The 12,988-nt window shown below is 49.0% G+C and overlaps 1 protein-coding gene and 1 non-coding gene across 3 annotated transcripts; both read right to left on the reverse strand.

Moving 5' to 3' along the window:
• Positions 1-548: 548 nt before the first annotated feature.
• Positions 549-12,731, reverse strand: TIMM17A (translocase of inner mitochondrial membrane 17A). 2 transcript variants are annotated; one of them, XM_066379593.1, is made up of 6 exons: positions 12,649-12,731; positions 6,862-6,961; positions 6,680-6,743; positions 2,815-2,943; positions 1,953-2,063; positions 549-1,391 (listed from the first exon to the last, which is right to left on the reverse strand). In XM_066379593.1, exons 1-6 carry the CDS (start codon positions 12,672-12,674, stop codon positions 1,306-1,308), a joined length of 516 nt encoding a protein of 171 aa, XP_066235690.1. In that variant the 5' UTR covers positions 12,675-12,731; the 3' UTR covers positions 549-1,305. The 2 variants fall into 2 exon arrangements, with proteins under 2 accessions (XP_066235690.1, XP_066235679.1); XM_066379582.1 differs by having other exon boundaries at positions 12,561-12,706.
• Positions 3,444-3,519, reverse strand: TRNAT-GGU (transfer RNA threonine (anticodon GGU)). Its single transcript has one exon. It is a non-coding gene; the product is annotated as a tRNA-Thr (tRNA).
• Positions 12,732-12,988: the final 257 nt, after the last annotated feature.

Consider the following 12,988-nt stretch of genomic DNA (forward strand, 5'->3'; position numbering starts at 1 on the left):
AACATGCTCAATGAGATGAGACAGACACGGAAGGGCAAATATTGGAAGATTCTACTCACTCAGAGACATAAGGCAGGGCTGTGGCCACCAGGAGCTAAGGGGGTGAATGAGATGTTACTGTTCAATGGGTGCAAGGTTTGTCAGTGGTGCGAGTTCTGGGTAGACATAATGGTGAGTTACACAACATTCTGATTGTACTTAACTGGCACTGAATTGTACATGGCAAATGGCTAAAGTATTATGTCTACTATACCACACACATAAAAAGATCAAACCAGAATGAGTAATTAAATGCTCAGTGTGCATGGTACCAGGCTCAAAGTTAAGTGTGTGCTCACGGCAGCCACACGGATGTTGCTGTGCCCACAAATGTGTTCTTCCTTCTCAAGGATACAGGCAGATGGGCTGATCATATGGTGACTTCTGCAAGGCCACACATCATTTCCAATGCCATCTGTAAACTGGCCTATTCTGAAACACTTGTCCAATTTCCAGGTACCACCAGTCCCCCCCCCAAACACACCCCTTACAAAGACTGGCTTCAGGGGTCTTGGAACACATTCAAAAGACCATCTATTTTATTTTCAACAACAATAAACACCAAACCTCGAGGGCGACCAGGCCCCCATGAAGTCTCCTCAAACAGGGTTTTGAGAGAAAGCTGATTCTGGGAGGTTTCAGTCTCAAGGCAGAGAGTTTTGAAGATCTGATATCCTCAAAACTGAGAAAAGGACGTTTTCCTTCGCATGTAAAGGGGAGTGTTTGGCCTTCGCGGTCAATCCATCAAGTGTTTACTGTGGAAGGGTACATGACTGCATGGTCCTCACACACAACTCACGTCCAGGGAGACGGGGCCTGACCATAGCCCACACCGCCTTCACCAGGCTCTGCATTATCTGAAGTGTTTGAGGATGAAAAGGAAGAGTGGACAACTTGTTGTAAAAGGAGGAAGTCTCATGAGTTTTTATTGTTGGACTGACAGAACATAAGACCAGGCAGACGCCCCAAAGGGACGAGGGCAAGTCTCACTGCCGTCTGCCCTGCGGTCCTTCCTCTTCTCAGCACTTAATGTTCTCTTTTAAAGATACCAGACATTTACTTTGACCACAAATGCAATCCACGATGAATAAACAAATGGATTGTCTTTCAGTGCCCCCCACTCCCACATCCCTTTAAATAGAAAAAAGTGCTAAATGTCTCTTCGTAGACTGCGTGGCATAGCTGTCCCACTTATGGTTTTAAAAAGTCTGCAACTTGATGTTCTGAGAGCCTTTCTTAAAGGTAGCTCCCTCCGAGACAGAAGTCCTACTGGTACTGCCGGTAGTCTCCAAAAGGGGAGGGTGACAGCGGGGCTGCAGGCAGCTGGGAGGAGTCATCAGCAAACTGGGGACCTGTGAGCAAGAGGAAAGAACTTTGAAAACCACAGGAATATTATATCGTAAAGGTCAGTCTCTTCAGAAAGTAAAGCAGTGAGCTCTATGAATGCTGTGACCTGCATCTCCCTGCAAGCCTGCTGAGTCCCCACAGAACATCTGAATCTGGTGCAGGATGGCTTCCCTCACGCTGCAGTGGCCAGCACAGCGGGGGCCACGTTGCCACCGGCCCAGTGGCACCTGACGAGCAACGCGTCTGGAACTTGCCCACAAGGGGGGATCCCATCAAACTGGGAGCTATGACCTATGTCAGTCTCGTCCAAGCTCCAGAAATAACGCTCAGCATGCCTCACTACTCTGCACAGATTACTTAACTAGAGCTTGCCGGTAACTGTGGCTAGATACTGACTGAGCCACATCCAGCTTTTCAAACAGAGCCAAGCCTACCACAGCCCGTGACACATTATACAAACAGTACACCACAGACAACCATGTGTTAGCAGCCAGAATACATTTTCTTTGAACATCAAGAAACCATTCCAATGTTTGAGTGATTGTGCTAAGCAAAAAAAGACTCACCATTGGGAAATTGTGCAGAGGCAAATCTTGTCAACAAGATGCCAGCTCCTTCAATTAGCGCTAGGAGAATTCCACCCATCGCGGCTGAACCAACCATGGCCACTGGTCCATCTGGATACATGAGTAACAAAGCAATCGTGTTAACAGAAATAGTTTAATACAAGACGCAGTAAAAGAAAGAGCTGCACATGTGGCTAAATCCCACCCCCATTACCCATTGGCCAAGACCAGGGGGGTCAACAAACTACAGCCCACAGGTCAAATCCAGCTCCTGCCTGATTATGTCAACAAATCTTTACTGGACCAGACGTGCTCACTCACTTCTGTTAATGTCTACGGCTGCTTTTGTGCTATGATAACTGAGTTGAGCAGTTTTTAACAAAGACCTCATGACCCACAAGGCCTAAAATATTTACTGCCTGGCTCTTTACAAAAATTCTGCCGACGCCCAGACTGAACCACTAAGCCCAAAGGACTTCTGGGCTGCCATGTCCCACAGATCCAGAAGACGGCTCCATGCACTTCCCCCATGACAACCCCACGTGACAGGGACTATTATCAGTTCCAGAGAACTTATGAGGGAGACCCGGCATGGAAAGTCTGCAGAGAGCCCTGGGTCTCAGCTAGTCAATGGCAGAACTAGAACCTGGGCGGCTCTTATCCACAGCAGCACACAGGTCAGCGCGCCACGCTCTCTTTCTCAAACAAGCCAACAGATCCTCTACTTTTCCCCAAATCATCCCACATGTTCTTGCTACACCAGGTTAGGCAAGGCTCCGTTTCACGTATTTCAGATGTCAATAAATTATGACGGGGTTTCCCACAGTCTGCGTCCAGGAGCATGTCTGCAGTGAGCGCTTACTTCTCGCAGCCAGGATGGCTCCCGTCAAGGCCCCGCTCGTGATGGAGTTCCAGGGGTCCTCCTTCCCTCTGACCTGAACCATGCTACAGTCGATCATGGAAAACAGGCCTCCCCAGACTGCAAAGCTGCCTGTTTTATTTAAAAACAAGATATGTATGAATTTTACTTTTTCATCTTACATTTAAAATGTTATCATGAAAAATACATTTAAATAACACTCACACTATTATTAAAACGCTCACGCACCAAACATATGCAAACACAAGTCAAAATAAGCCCTGAACAAGTCAGAATACTCATCTTTCGAATAAAACCCAGGTTGTTGATATCCACTGGGAGATTTTTTTTTTTTTGTATCTTTTTGAAGTTGGAAACGGGGAGGCAGTCAGACTCCTGCATGTGCCCAACGGGATCCACCTGGCATGCCCACCAGGGGCCGATGCTCTGCCCATCTGGGGCGTTGCTCTGTTGCAACCAGGGCCATTCTAGCACCTGAGGCAGAGGCCATGGGGCCATCCTCAGCGCCCGGGCCAACTTTGCTCCAATGGAGCCTTGGCTGTGGGAGGGAAAGAGAGAGACAGAGAGGAAGGAGAGGGAGAGAGGTGGAGAAGCAGATGGGTGCTTCTGTGTGCCCTGGCCGGGAATCGAACCCGGGACTCCTGCACACCAGGCAGACGCTCTACCACTGAGCCAACCGGCCAGGGCCTCCACTGGGAGGTTTAAAGCGGGAAAGCAATCAGCCGGGCCTGGGAGTCAGGCGAGGCACCTCTGCCCCGGAACAACGGTCTGGGCTCCTAGAGCAGTGAGTTGCTTCCCAGTCCCCGCTCCTTCAGGGCTCACTCGCCACCCCTTTTTCTTTTGTTCCTGAGTGTCACTGAGTACCCACTCTATGAAAATCAACAACGGGAACACAGGAGACCAGCTTTGCTAGGACGTATTCCATGTGTAAGCCCTAACACATGCCAGCATGGTAGGGCGATACAGTGAGGACTACAAAGCATCTTGGGAACAGAAATTACTGCTCCTTTCACCTTCTCACCCTTGATTCCTCAAGCATGACACACTAAAAACAACCTAAATCAGATCACTACAGACTCTTCCTAAACAGTGACAATCTGTAAAATAAAACACAAACACCCACACATATGAGTATACAGGTACACACAAAATCTAGTTTTCTTAAAAGGTGGATCCCAAGGACTTAAAATATGTAAATGATCCCAATTCCCTCATACCATGATGTACTTACTCTTCCTCTATTTCACCCCGGTTTTTTAGATAAAACTTTAATGTTAGAATTGTATTAGAGTTGCAGAAGAGTTGTGGGCAGGACGGAGTTCCCCAATCTCCACCACCTTACATCCGCACGGTGCGTCTGTTACATGACTAACGGCCCACTACTGACACACCATCCACCGAAGTCCATGCTGGACTTGGAATCCCTGAGCTTCCTGTTCTGGGAACCATATTACATTCAGTCATCGTGTCTCCCTAGGCTCCCTCTCAGCTGGGACAGCTACCTGACTGCTTTGTATTCACGGAAAATGCTGTGATAGAAGCAGCCTCTCAAGAAACCTGCAAAAGCCTGACTTCCACAAGCGCAGGGAGATTCAGGGCTTGGTGTGTACTTTAATACTACTTAGCATTGCATTAAAATAAAGGCAAAGTGGTCACTATTTACTTTCTGAGGTGCAGTTATTACAGAGGGAACAAAAACCCCGAGCCTCAACTCCTCGTCTGGACAGTGAGGTGTCCATGGTGCTTCCTCCGCTGTGGCTGCGAGGACTAAGTAACGCTGCACAACACTCAGGAGGGTGTGCGGCACACAGCAAGCCCTCAATAAACAGCACCTATTTGCTCCTGTCTCTTAAAGGAAATACTCTGAAAACAAAGAGATGACTTTTTCTGATGCATAAAACTACTATGGAACAGCTGAAGGTATTAGGTCCTTTCTCCAGCTTGGCTGTCTCTTTGTAAGTAAATAAAACCTCCCAGCTTCTGAATAACCCACTTTAAAAAGTGTAATGAGGCCCTGGCTGGTTGGCTCAGTGGTAGAGCATCGGCCTGGCGTGCAGGAGTCCTGGGTTCGATTCCCGGCCAGGGCACACAGGAGAAGCGCCCATCTGCTTCTCCACCCCTCCCCCTCTCCTTCCTCTCTGTCTCTCTCTTCCCCTCCCGCAGCTGGGGCTCCATTAGAGCAAGGTTGGCCCGGGCACTGAGGATGGCTCCGTAGCCTCTGCCTTAGGCGCTAGAGTGGCTCTGGTTGCAGCAGAGCAACACCCCAGATGGGCAGAGCATCAATCCCTGGTGGGCATTCTAGGTGGATCCCAGTTGGGCGCATGCGGGAGTCTGTCTGACTGCCTCCCCATTTCCAGCTTCGGAAAAATAAAAAAAAATTAAAAAAAGTGTAATGAGCCTTAGAAAAAAAAAGTGTAATGAGCCTGACCTGTGGTGGTGCAGTGGATAAAGCATCAACCTGGAATACTGAGGTTGCTGGTTTGAAACTCCAGGCCAGTCCAGTCAAGGCACATACGGGGACCAAGTTCCTATGAGTTGATGCTTTCTGCTCCCTTCCCCAACCTCTTGCCTTTCTCTCTCTCTGTCTCTTTCCTCCCTTTAAAATCAATAAATAAGGCCCTGGCCGGTTGCCTCAGTGGTAGAGCATCAATCGGCCTGGCGTGCGGGAGTCCCAGGTTCAATTCCCGGCCAGGGCACACAGGAGAAGCGCCCATTTGCTTCTCCACCCATCCCCCTCTCCTTCCTCTCTGTCTCTCTCTTCCCGTCCCGCAGCCAAGGCTCCATTGGAGCAAAGTTGGCCCGGGCGCTGAGGATGGCTCTGTGGCCTCTGCCTCAGGCGCTAGAATGGTTCTGGTTGCAATGGAGCGACGCCCCAGATGGGCCGAGCATCGCCCCCTGGTGAGCATGCTGGGTGGATCCCAGTCGGGCGCATGCGGGAGTCTGTCTGACTGCCTCCCTGTTTCCAACTTCAGAAAAATACAAAAAATAAATAAATTAATTAAAATCAATAAATAAAATCTTTTTTTAAAAAAAGTGTAATGAATATAATCTTTTCACATTCTTCAATGAGCTCTGCAGTGTCCCAAAGCTAGCCTTGGAGATCAGTGTCTCTCATGAAACCCCAATCCTCTGCCACATACTCTTAGGCCTTGTTAATGCCGAAGCTGTTGCTCCTGGCTCTCACAAACCCGAGCTTAAACATACTGTCTCCCTTCTGGGTAAGAGGAGAAAACTAAAAACACTACTGAGCATTTGAAGGGCAGGGACAAGATTTTCATACGGATGCAACAATTCAAGTTAATTCCTGAATAAACCATAAATCAAGAAGAACCTACAGAGATATTCACTTGTCACAAACTGTTAAGACAGAACATCAGCAATAGGTATAATCTAAAACAGAAGGGAAGCCCTGGCCGGTTGGCTCAGTGGCAGAGCATCAGCCTGGCGTGCAGAAGTCCCGGGTTTGATTCCCGGCCAGGGCATACAGGAGAAGCGCCCATCTGCTTCTCCACCCCTCCCCCTCTCCTTCCTCTCTGTCTCTCTCTTCCCCTCCCACAGCGAGGCTCCATTCGAGCAAAGATGGCCCGGGCGCTGGGGATGGCTCCTTGGCCTCTGCCCCAGGCGCTGGAGTGGCTCTGGTCGCAACAGAGCGTCGCCCCCTGGTGGGTGTGCCGGGTGGATCCCGAACGGGCGCATGCGGGAGTCTGTCTGACTGTCTCTCCCCGTTTCTAGCTTCAGAAAAATACAATAATAATAATAATAATAATAAAACAGAAGGGAAAAACAGAGCTTCACCCCGGACAAACAGGAAGTCTGGAAAACAAACAGAAAAACTTTGCTTTCATACCTCCCAGCTGCGGAGCCCTGGTTTTAACAGCTGTCAAACTCCCTCGTAGTCTGTGGTTTACTCCCTATATAAAAGTGAACAAAATATTATGAGTACAATACATTTCCAACCCATAAATGAGGCCATCAGTGATACTAGCAAACCCAGATTTCAAGTGATGATACAATAAGACACTCACTTACCACTGGAGAATTGCGAAAACCTTTGACTGCTTGAAAGATACCACCACCAATGGTACCCATTGTGAAGGCCCCACCACAGTCATCCACAATTCGCCAGGGGCTAAAGACAGGGAAAAAAAAGGAGATGCTGTGTTTCTCATTCTCTCATTCACAAACCATAAAACCTTTGCTAACACAGCTGGACTTCTGCAACCAATACACATCCAGCCCAGAACATGCAGACAAACATAGAGGATTCTGAACATATCCATATGTATCCAGCCCCAAATCACCTAAACTAGTGTTATATTGAAACAGCGAGAAACAGACGTTTGCCACACAATTAAGCAGAGAAATTAAAGAGTCTTTATTGCAAAAGGCTGGCGAACAAGGGAACTAGTGTTTCCAAAACTCGCAGCCCCAAACACATTCAGGAGCTAGCTTTTTTTTTTTTTTTTTTTTTTCATTTTTCTGAAGCTGGAAACAGGGAGAGACAGTCAGACAGACTCCTGCATGCGCCCGACCGGGATCCACCCGGCACGCCCACCAGGGGCAATGCTCTGCCCACCAGGGGGCGATGCTCTGCCCATCCTGGGCGTCACCATGTTGCGACCAGAGCCACTCTAGCGCCTGAGGCAGAGGCCAAGGAGCCATCCCCAGCGCCCGGGCCATCTTTGCTCCAATGGAGCCTTGGCTGCAGGAGGGGAAGAGAGAGACAGAGAGGAAAGCGTGGCGGAGGGGTGGAGAAGCAAATGGGCACTTCTCCTGTGTGCCCTGGCTGGGAATCGAACCCGGGTCCTCCGCATGCTAGGCCGACGCTCTACCGCTGAGCCAACAGGCCAGGGCAGGAGCTAGCTTTTAAAGGCAAAATTCTGGCCAGGGTATGGGGAGGGGAAGCCTAGCAGTAAAACAAAGCAGTTACAATGTTTATCCATAGGATTAATTCAGGGAGAAACATTCAGGGCACATCTGCAACCCTGCAAAACCAGCCCAAGGCCACAACCTTCCAAAACTAGCCCAAGGTGAGGGGTAGGGGTCTTTTTAGAGAAAGTAAATTCTGGGTACAGTTACTTATGTTAAGAGCCTTTCTTTTCTACATTTCACTAGACCAGGGGTCCCCAAACTTTTTATACAGGGGGCCAGTTCACTGTCTCTCAGACAGTTGGAGGGCCGGACTATAAAAAAAAATATGAACAAATCCCTATGCACACTGCACACATCTTATTTTAAAGTAAAAAAACAAAATGGGAACAAATACAATATTTAAAATAAAGAACAAGTAAATTTAAATCAAACTGACCAGTATTTCAATGGGAACTATGGGCTTGCTTTTGGCTAATGAGATGGTTAATGTCCGCTTCTATATTTGTCACTGCTAGCTGTAACAAGTGATATGACACGCTTCCAGAGCCGTGTCGCGTACAACCCGTGTCACCGGAGTAGTACTGTATGTGAGCGTCGCCTCGCTTTGCGGCGCTGCCACATACAGTACTCCAGGAGCACAGGATGCGGATACATCCTGTGCTCCTCTCACTGACCACCAATAAAAGAGGTGCCCCTTCCGGAAGTGCGGCGGGGCCGGATAAATGGCCTCAGGGGGCCACATGCAGCCCGCGGGCTGTAGTTTGTGGACCCCTGCACTAGACAGTATGAAACTCACTTTGACTCTCAACAGTTGATACTTTATTCATTCACTTGACAGTATAAGTTGTGCAAAAGCGAATAAAACAAGTAACAGAAAACTGCACTATCATCAAGAATGTTACCCAATCTCCTGGGGATCAAGGATGAGCTTTCCAGCTGCAGGAAAATTTAAAGTTCAGACCCAAAGAAATGAAGATTCAATGGGTGCAAAGGAACCCTAACCAGGTAGCTCAGTTGGTTAGAGCGTTTAAAGTGTCGTCCTGATGTGCCAAAGTAGCAGATTTGATCCCCGGACAGGAACATAAGACAATCAACCGGCCCTGGCCGGTTGGCTCAGTGGTAGAGCGTCAGCCTGGCATGCAGGAGTCCCAGGTTCGATTCCCGGCCAGGGCACACAGGAGAAGCGCCCATCTGCTTCTCCACCCCTCCCCCTCTCCTTCCTCTCTGTCTCTCTCTTCCCCTCCCACAGCCAGTGTTCCACTGGAGCAAAGTTGGCCCAGGTGCTGGAGGTGACTCTATGGACTCTGCCTCAGGCGCTAGAATGGCTCTGGTTGCAACAGAGCAACGCCCCAGATGGGCAGAGAATCGCCTCCTGGTGGGCATGCCAGGTGGATCCCGGTCAGGCGCATGCGAGAGTATGTCCAACTGCTTCCCTGTTTCCAACTTCAGAAAAATCCCCCCCCCCAAAAAAATCAACCAATAAATACATAAATAAGCAGAGCAACAAATCAATGTTTCCTCCCCTCTCTCTTTTTCTCTCTATAAAACCAATCAAAATTAAAAAAAAAAAAAAAAAGGCAGACTCATGAGCCCCATGCAGGACTTACTGAATCAGAGCCTGTAGGCCCTGGCCGGTTGGCTCAGTGGCAGAGTGTCGGCCTGGCATGCAGGAGTCCCGGTTTCGATTCCTGGCCAGGGCACACAGGAGAAGTCCCCATCTGCTTCTCCACCCCTCCCCCTCTCCTTCCTCTCTGTCTCTCTCTTCCCCTCCTGCAGCCAAGGCTCCATTGGAGCAAAGTTGGCCCGGGCGCTGGGGGTGGCTCTATGGCCTCTGCCTCAGGCGCTAGAATGGCTCTGGTTGCAACAGAGCAATGCCCCAGATGGGCAGAGCATCGGCCCCTGGTGGGCATGCCGGGTGGATCCCAGTTGGGCGCATGCGGGAGTCTGTCTGACTGCCTCCCTGTTTCCAACTTCAGAAAAATACCAAAAAAAAAAAAAAAAAAAAAAGAATCAGAGCCTGTAGTTTAATACAATCCACACAGAACCCGACTTCATTTTTAAGAGTTTGAAAAACAGTCCTGAGACTGAAGAGGATCAGGAAATTCCTTTAAAATGGTAGAAACACTTATAGGAAGTACAGAGAAAACACAAGAGAATAAATTAGTAGCTCCGAGTGGTGGGTCAGTAACTTTAAATGATCTTATAATTTGTTGGAGCAGAAATACACAAGCCGCATAGAATCAGTAAAGAGCAGCAGGCTTCAGCTCAGAGAGCAGCTGGAGTTCAAAACAAAGTAAGACAAGAGTGTCTCTCTGAACAAAGTCCAGCTAAGTCAGAGTGCTCCTGCCAGGGCAGTCTGTGATGGGCTGCATAGAAGGTTACGCCATAATCTAACAGAGGTAAATGACAGAAATACAGGTCACAGGAACCAGCAACAGTAACAAGGTTACAAGTTATCACTTAGAAACTACAACTACTGTATGTTCTAGGTGCCTTGTAATGCAAATAAAACCTATGATTTTTCAAGTTAGGTTATTCTTCTCTAGAATCCCTAATCTTCTACCTCTGCAAAAAAGTCTTTCTGTCTCCTCCATTTTACAGATGAACAAAGGCTCAGAGATGAAGTAACTTGCTCGAAGTCAAATATGTCGTAAGTAGAGAACTGATTTTAAAACAAAATGTGCCTGATCAGGCGGTTGCACAGTAGATAGAGCGTCGGACTGGGATGTGGAGGACCCAAGTTCAAGACCCCGATGTCGCCAGCTTGAGTACGGGCTCATCTGGTTTGAGCAAAGCTCACCAGCTTGGACCCAAGGTCGCTGGCTTGAGCAAGGGGTTACTTGGTCTGCTGAAGGCCCACAGTCAAGGCACATATGAGAAAGCAATCAATGAACTAAGCAGTCGCAACGAAAAACTGATAATTGATGCTTCTCATCTCTCTCCGTTCCTGTCTGTCTGTCCTTATCTATCCCTCTCTCTGACTCTGTCTCTGTTAAAAAAAGAAAAGAAAAAGTAACACTCCAAAGCCCCCAAGTTCTTTCCATTATATCACACAGACTTAAAGGTTTTGGAAAAGAAAACATGATAAAAAAAAAAAAAAAGTATTTAGGATGATTACGCTTGTATGGATCCTAAAAAGGGCTGGAAGAAAGGAAAGCTATTGGAAAAGGCATTAAGAACACCAGGTAAGATCCTGGCAATGTAACTGAAAGGCAGACATTTGGGGAGAATTCAGACTGCATAAGGTCAGGAAAGGGCTGTGGATCTTGAGCTGGGGTGGAAGATGCTCTTACCAAACACGGCAGTCCAGAAGATGAAACACTTTTGATTATACAACCCACCAGGTCAACTGACTCTATTGTTTCTGAACGAATGTACAAACAGAAAGCAAAGGGGTCACCTAGTGAATTAGATGAACACTCATTACGCTTGTGACATTTTTTTCATTTATTGAGTTTATTGGGGTGCACTGGTTAATAAAAGCATGCAGGTTTCAGATGTACAATTCTATAGCACATCATCTGTATACTGTATTGCAGGGGTCCCCAAACTACGGCCTGCAGGCCGCATCTGGCCCCCGCCGCAATTCCGGAAGGGGCACCTCTTTCATTGGTGGTCAGTGAGAGGAGCACATTGACCATCTCATTAGCCAAAAGCAGGCCCATAGTTCCCATTGAAATACTGGTCAGTTTGTTCATTTAAATTTACTTGTTCTTTATTTTAAATATTTTATTTGCTCCCGTTTTGTTTTGTTTTTTTACTTTAAAATAAGATATGTGCAGTGTGCATAGGGATTTGTTCCTAGTTTTTTTTTATAGTCCGGCCCTCCAACGGTCTGAGGGACAGTGAACTGGCCCCCTGTGTAAAAAGTTTGGGGACCCCTGCTGTATTGTGTACTCACCACTCTGAAGTCAAGTCCCCTTCTATCACCATTTATCGCCCCTTTATTCTCTTCTACCTCCCCCCTTACCCTTTCCCTCTAGTAATAATAACCCTACTGTTGTCCGTGTTTGAGTTTTGGTGGGTTTTTTGCTTAATCCCTTCACGTATTTCACCCCGCCCCCCAACAGCTGCCAGTCTGTTCTCTGTCTCTATGAGCCTGTTCTTGTACAATCTTTAAGTCAAAAAAGTAAAATATTTACCCTCCTGCCACCCTAACAATCATTAGTAACAGCAGGAAGGGGGATAATAACCTCTGAAGAAGAGAATTTTAGTATATGTGCTGCCGAAGCGAGCACAAGAAGAGAATTTTAAAGAGCTGGAAGGTGCTGAAAGATATACCCTGCATCCCCCCAATTACGGGTGGAAGGGGGGGCACAAGGCCAGCCACAGGGCTACTGCTGGCACTTTGACCACCTAAAGACACCTCGGTTTCTGCTGACACGATAAAACGGGTAACTAACCCAAATAACGAGATCTGACTTTTCACTTAGGACCCCAGGAGCTTTAACCTCAGGCCACCTGAACCTTCGGCCGGCCCTCGTGCCCTTTATGACGACTAAACCTAACAGACCGCTGAGTAGAGCCGCCGCTCAGAAGTGCTGTCGCCACCACGTGCTACGACCCTGGCTTCCCAGGCGACGTGACCCTCCGCATTCCCCACCAGAGATCTCCAAGCCGCTTCGGGTGAAGCCCGCGAGCACGCACTGAGACGAGACGCTCGGCCTCACGGACACGTAGCGGGAGTCTGATCCCGCCCAAGGCCGGCGGGCTCCGGAGTGGGGCCAGGTCCGCGGCTCCACCGAGCCCAAGCCCGGACGCTCCCCGTCCGCCGACCGCAAGGTCACGGGGGCTGAGTGCGGCCGGCCAGCGCCGGGGAACCGAAGGACCTCTGCAACCCCGCCGTTCACAGTTACCGGCCTGCGTCGACGGCCTCGGATCCTGGAGACCGAGGGGAGCGAGGGCCCACGGGCAGCAACGAGGCGCGGAGACCGGCAGACTCACCAGGGCTCTCGCGCATACTCCTCCATCTTGACTCTTCTGCGCGAGAGACACGGGGAGAGTGGGATGGGGCCTAACCCGGAGGTGGAAATAGCCCAAGAGGAGGGTGTTAAGATCTGTGAGGATTGGTTCGCCCCTTCCTCCTGCAGCCAATGAGAACCTTACAACGTTAGGGTAGCCCCGCCTCAATCCTGGCTGCAGGTCTGATGCGCGGGGGAGGGGGGGGGGAGCCACGGTGGGCGAGGGGTTCCGATTTCCTGTAGTGGGGGCGTGGTGCTCTGAGAAAAGCGTGGTTCTGTCCCGTGGGGTTCAGTCTCCCTAAATCCGTGATGGCGAACCTTTT

The sequence above is a fragment of the Saccopteryx leptura genome, chromosome 1 (assembly GCF_036850995.1).
Source record: "Saccopteryx leptura isolate mSacLep1 chromosome 1, mSacLep1_pri_phased_curated, whole genome shotgun sequence".
NCBI classification, from domain to species: domain Eukaryota; kingdom Metazoa; phylum Chordata; class Mammalia; order Chiroptera; family Emballonuridae; genus Saccopteryx; species Saccopteryx leptura.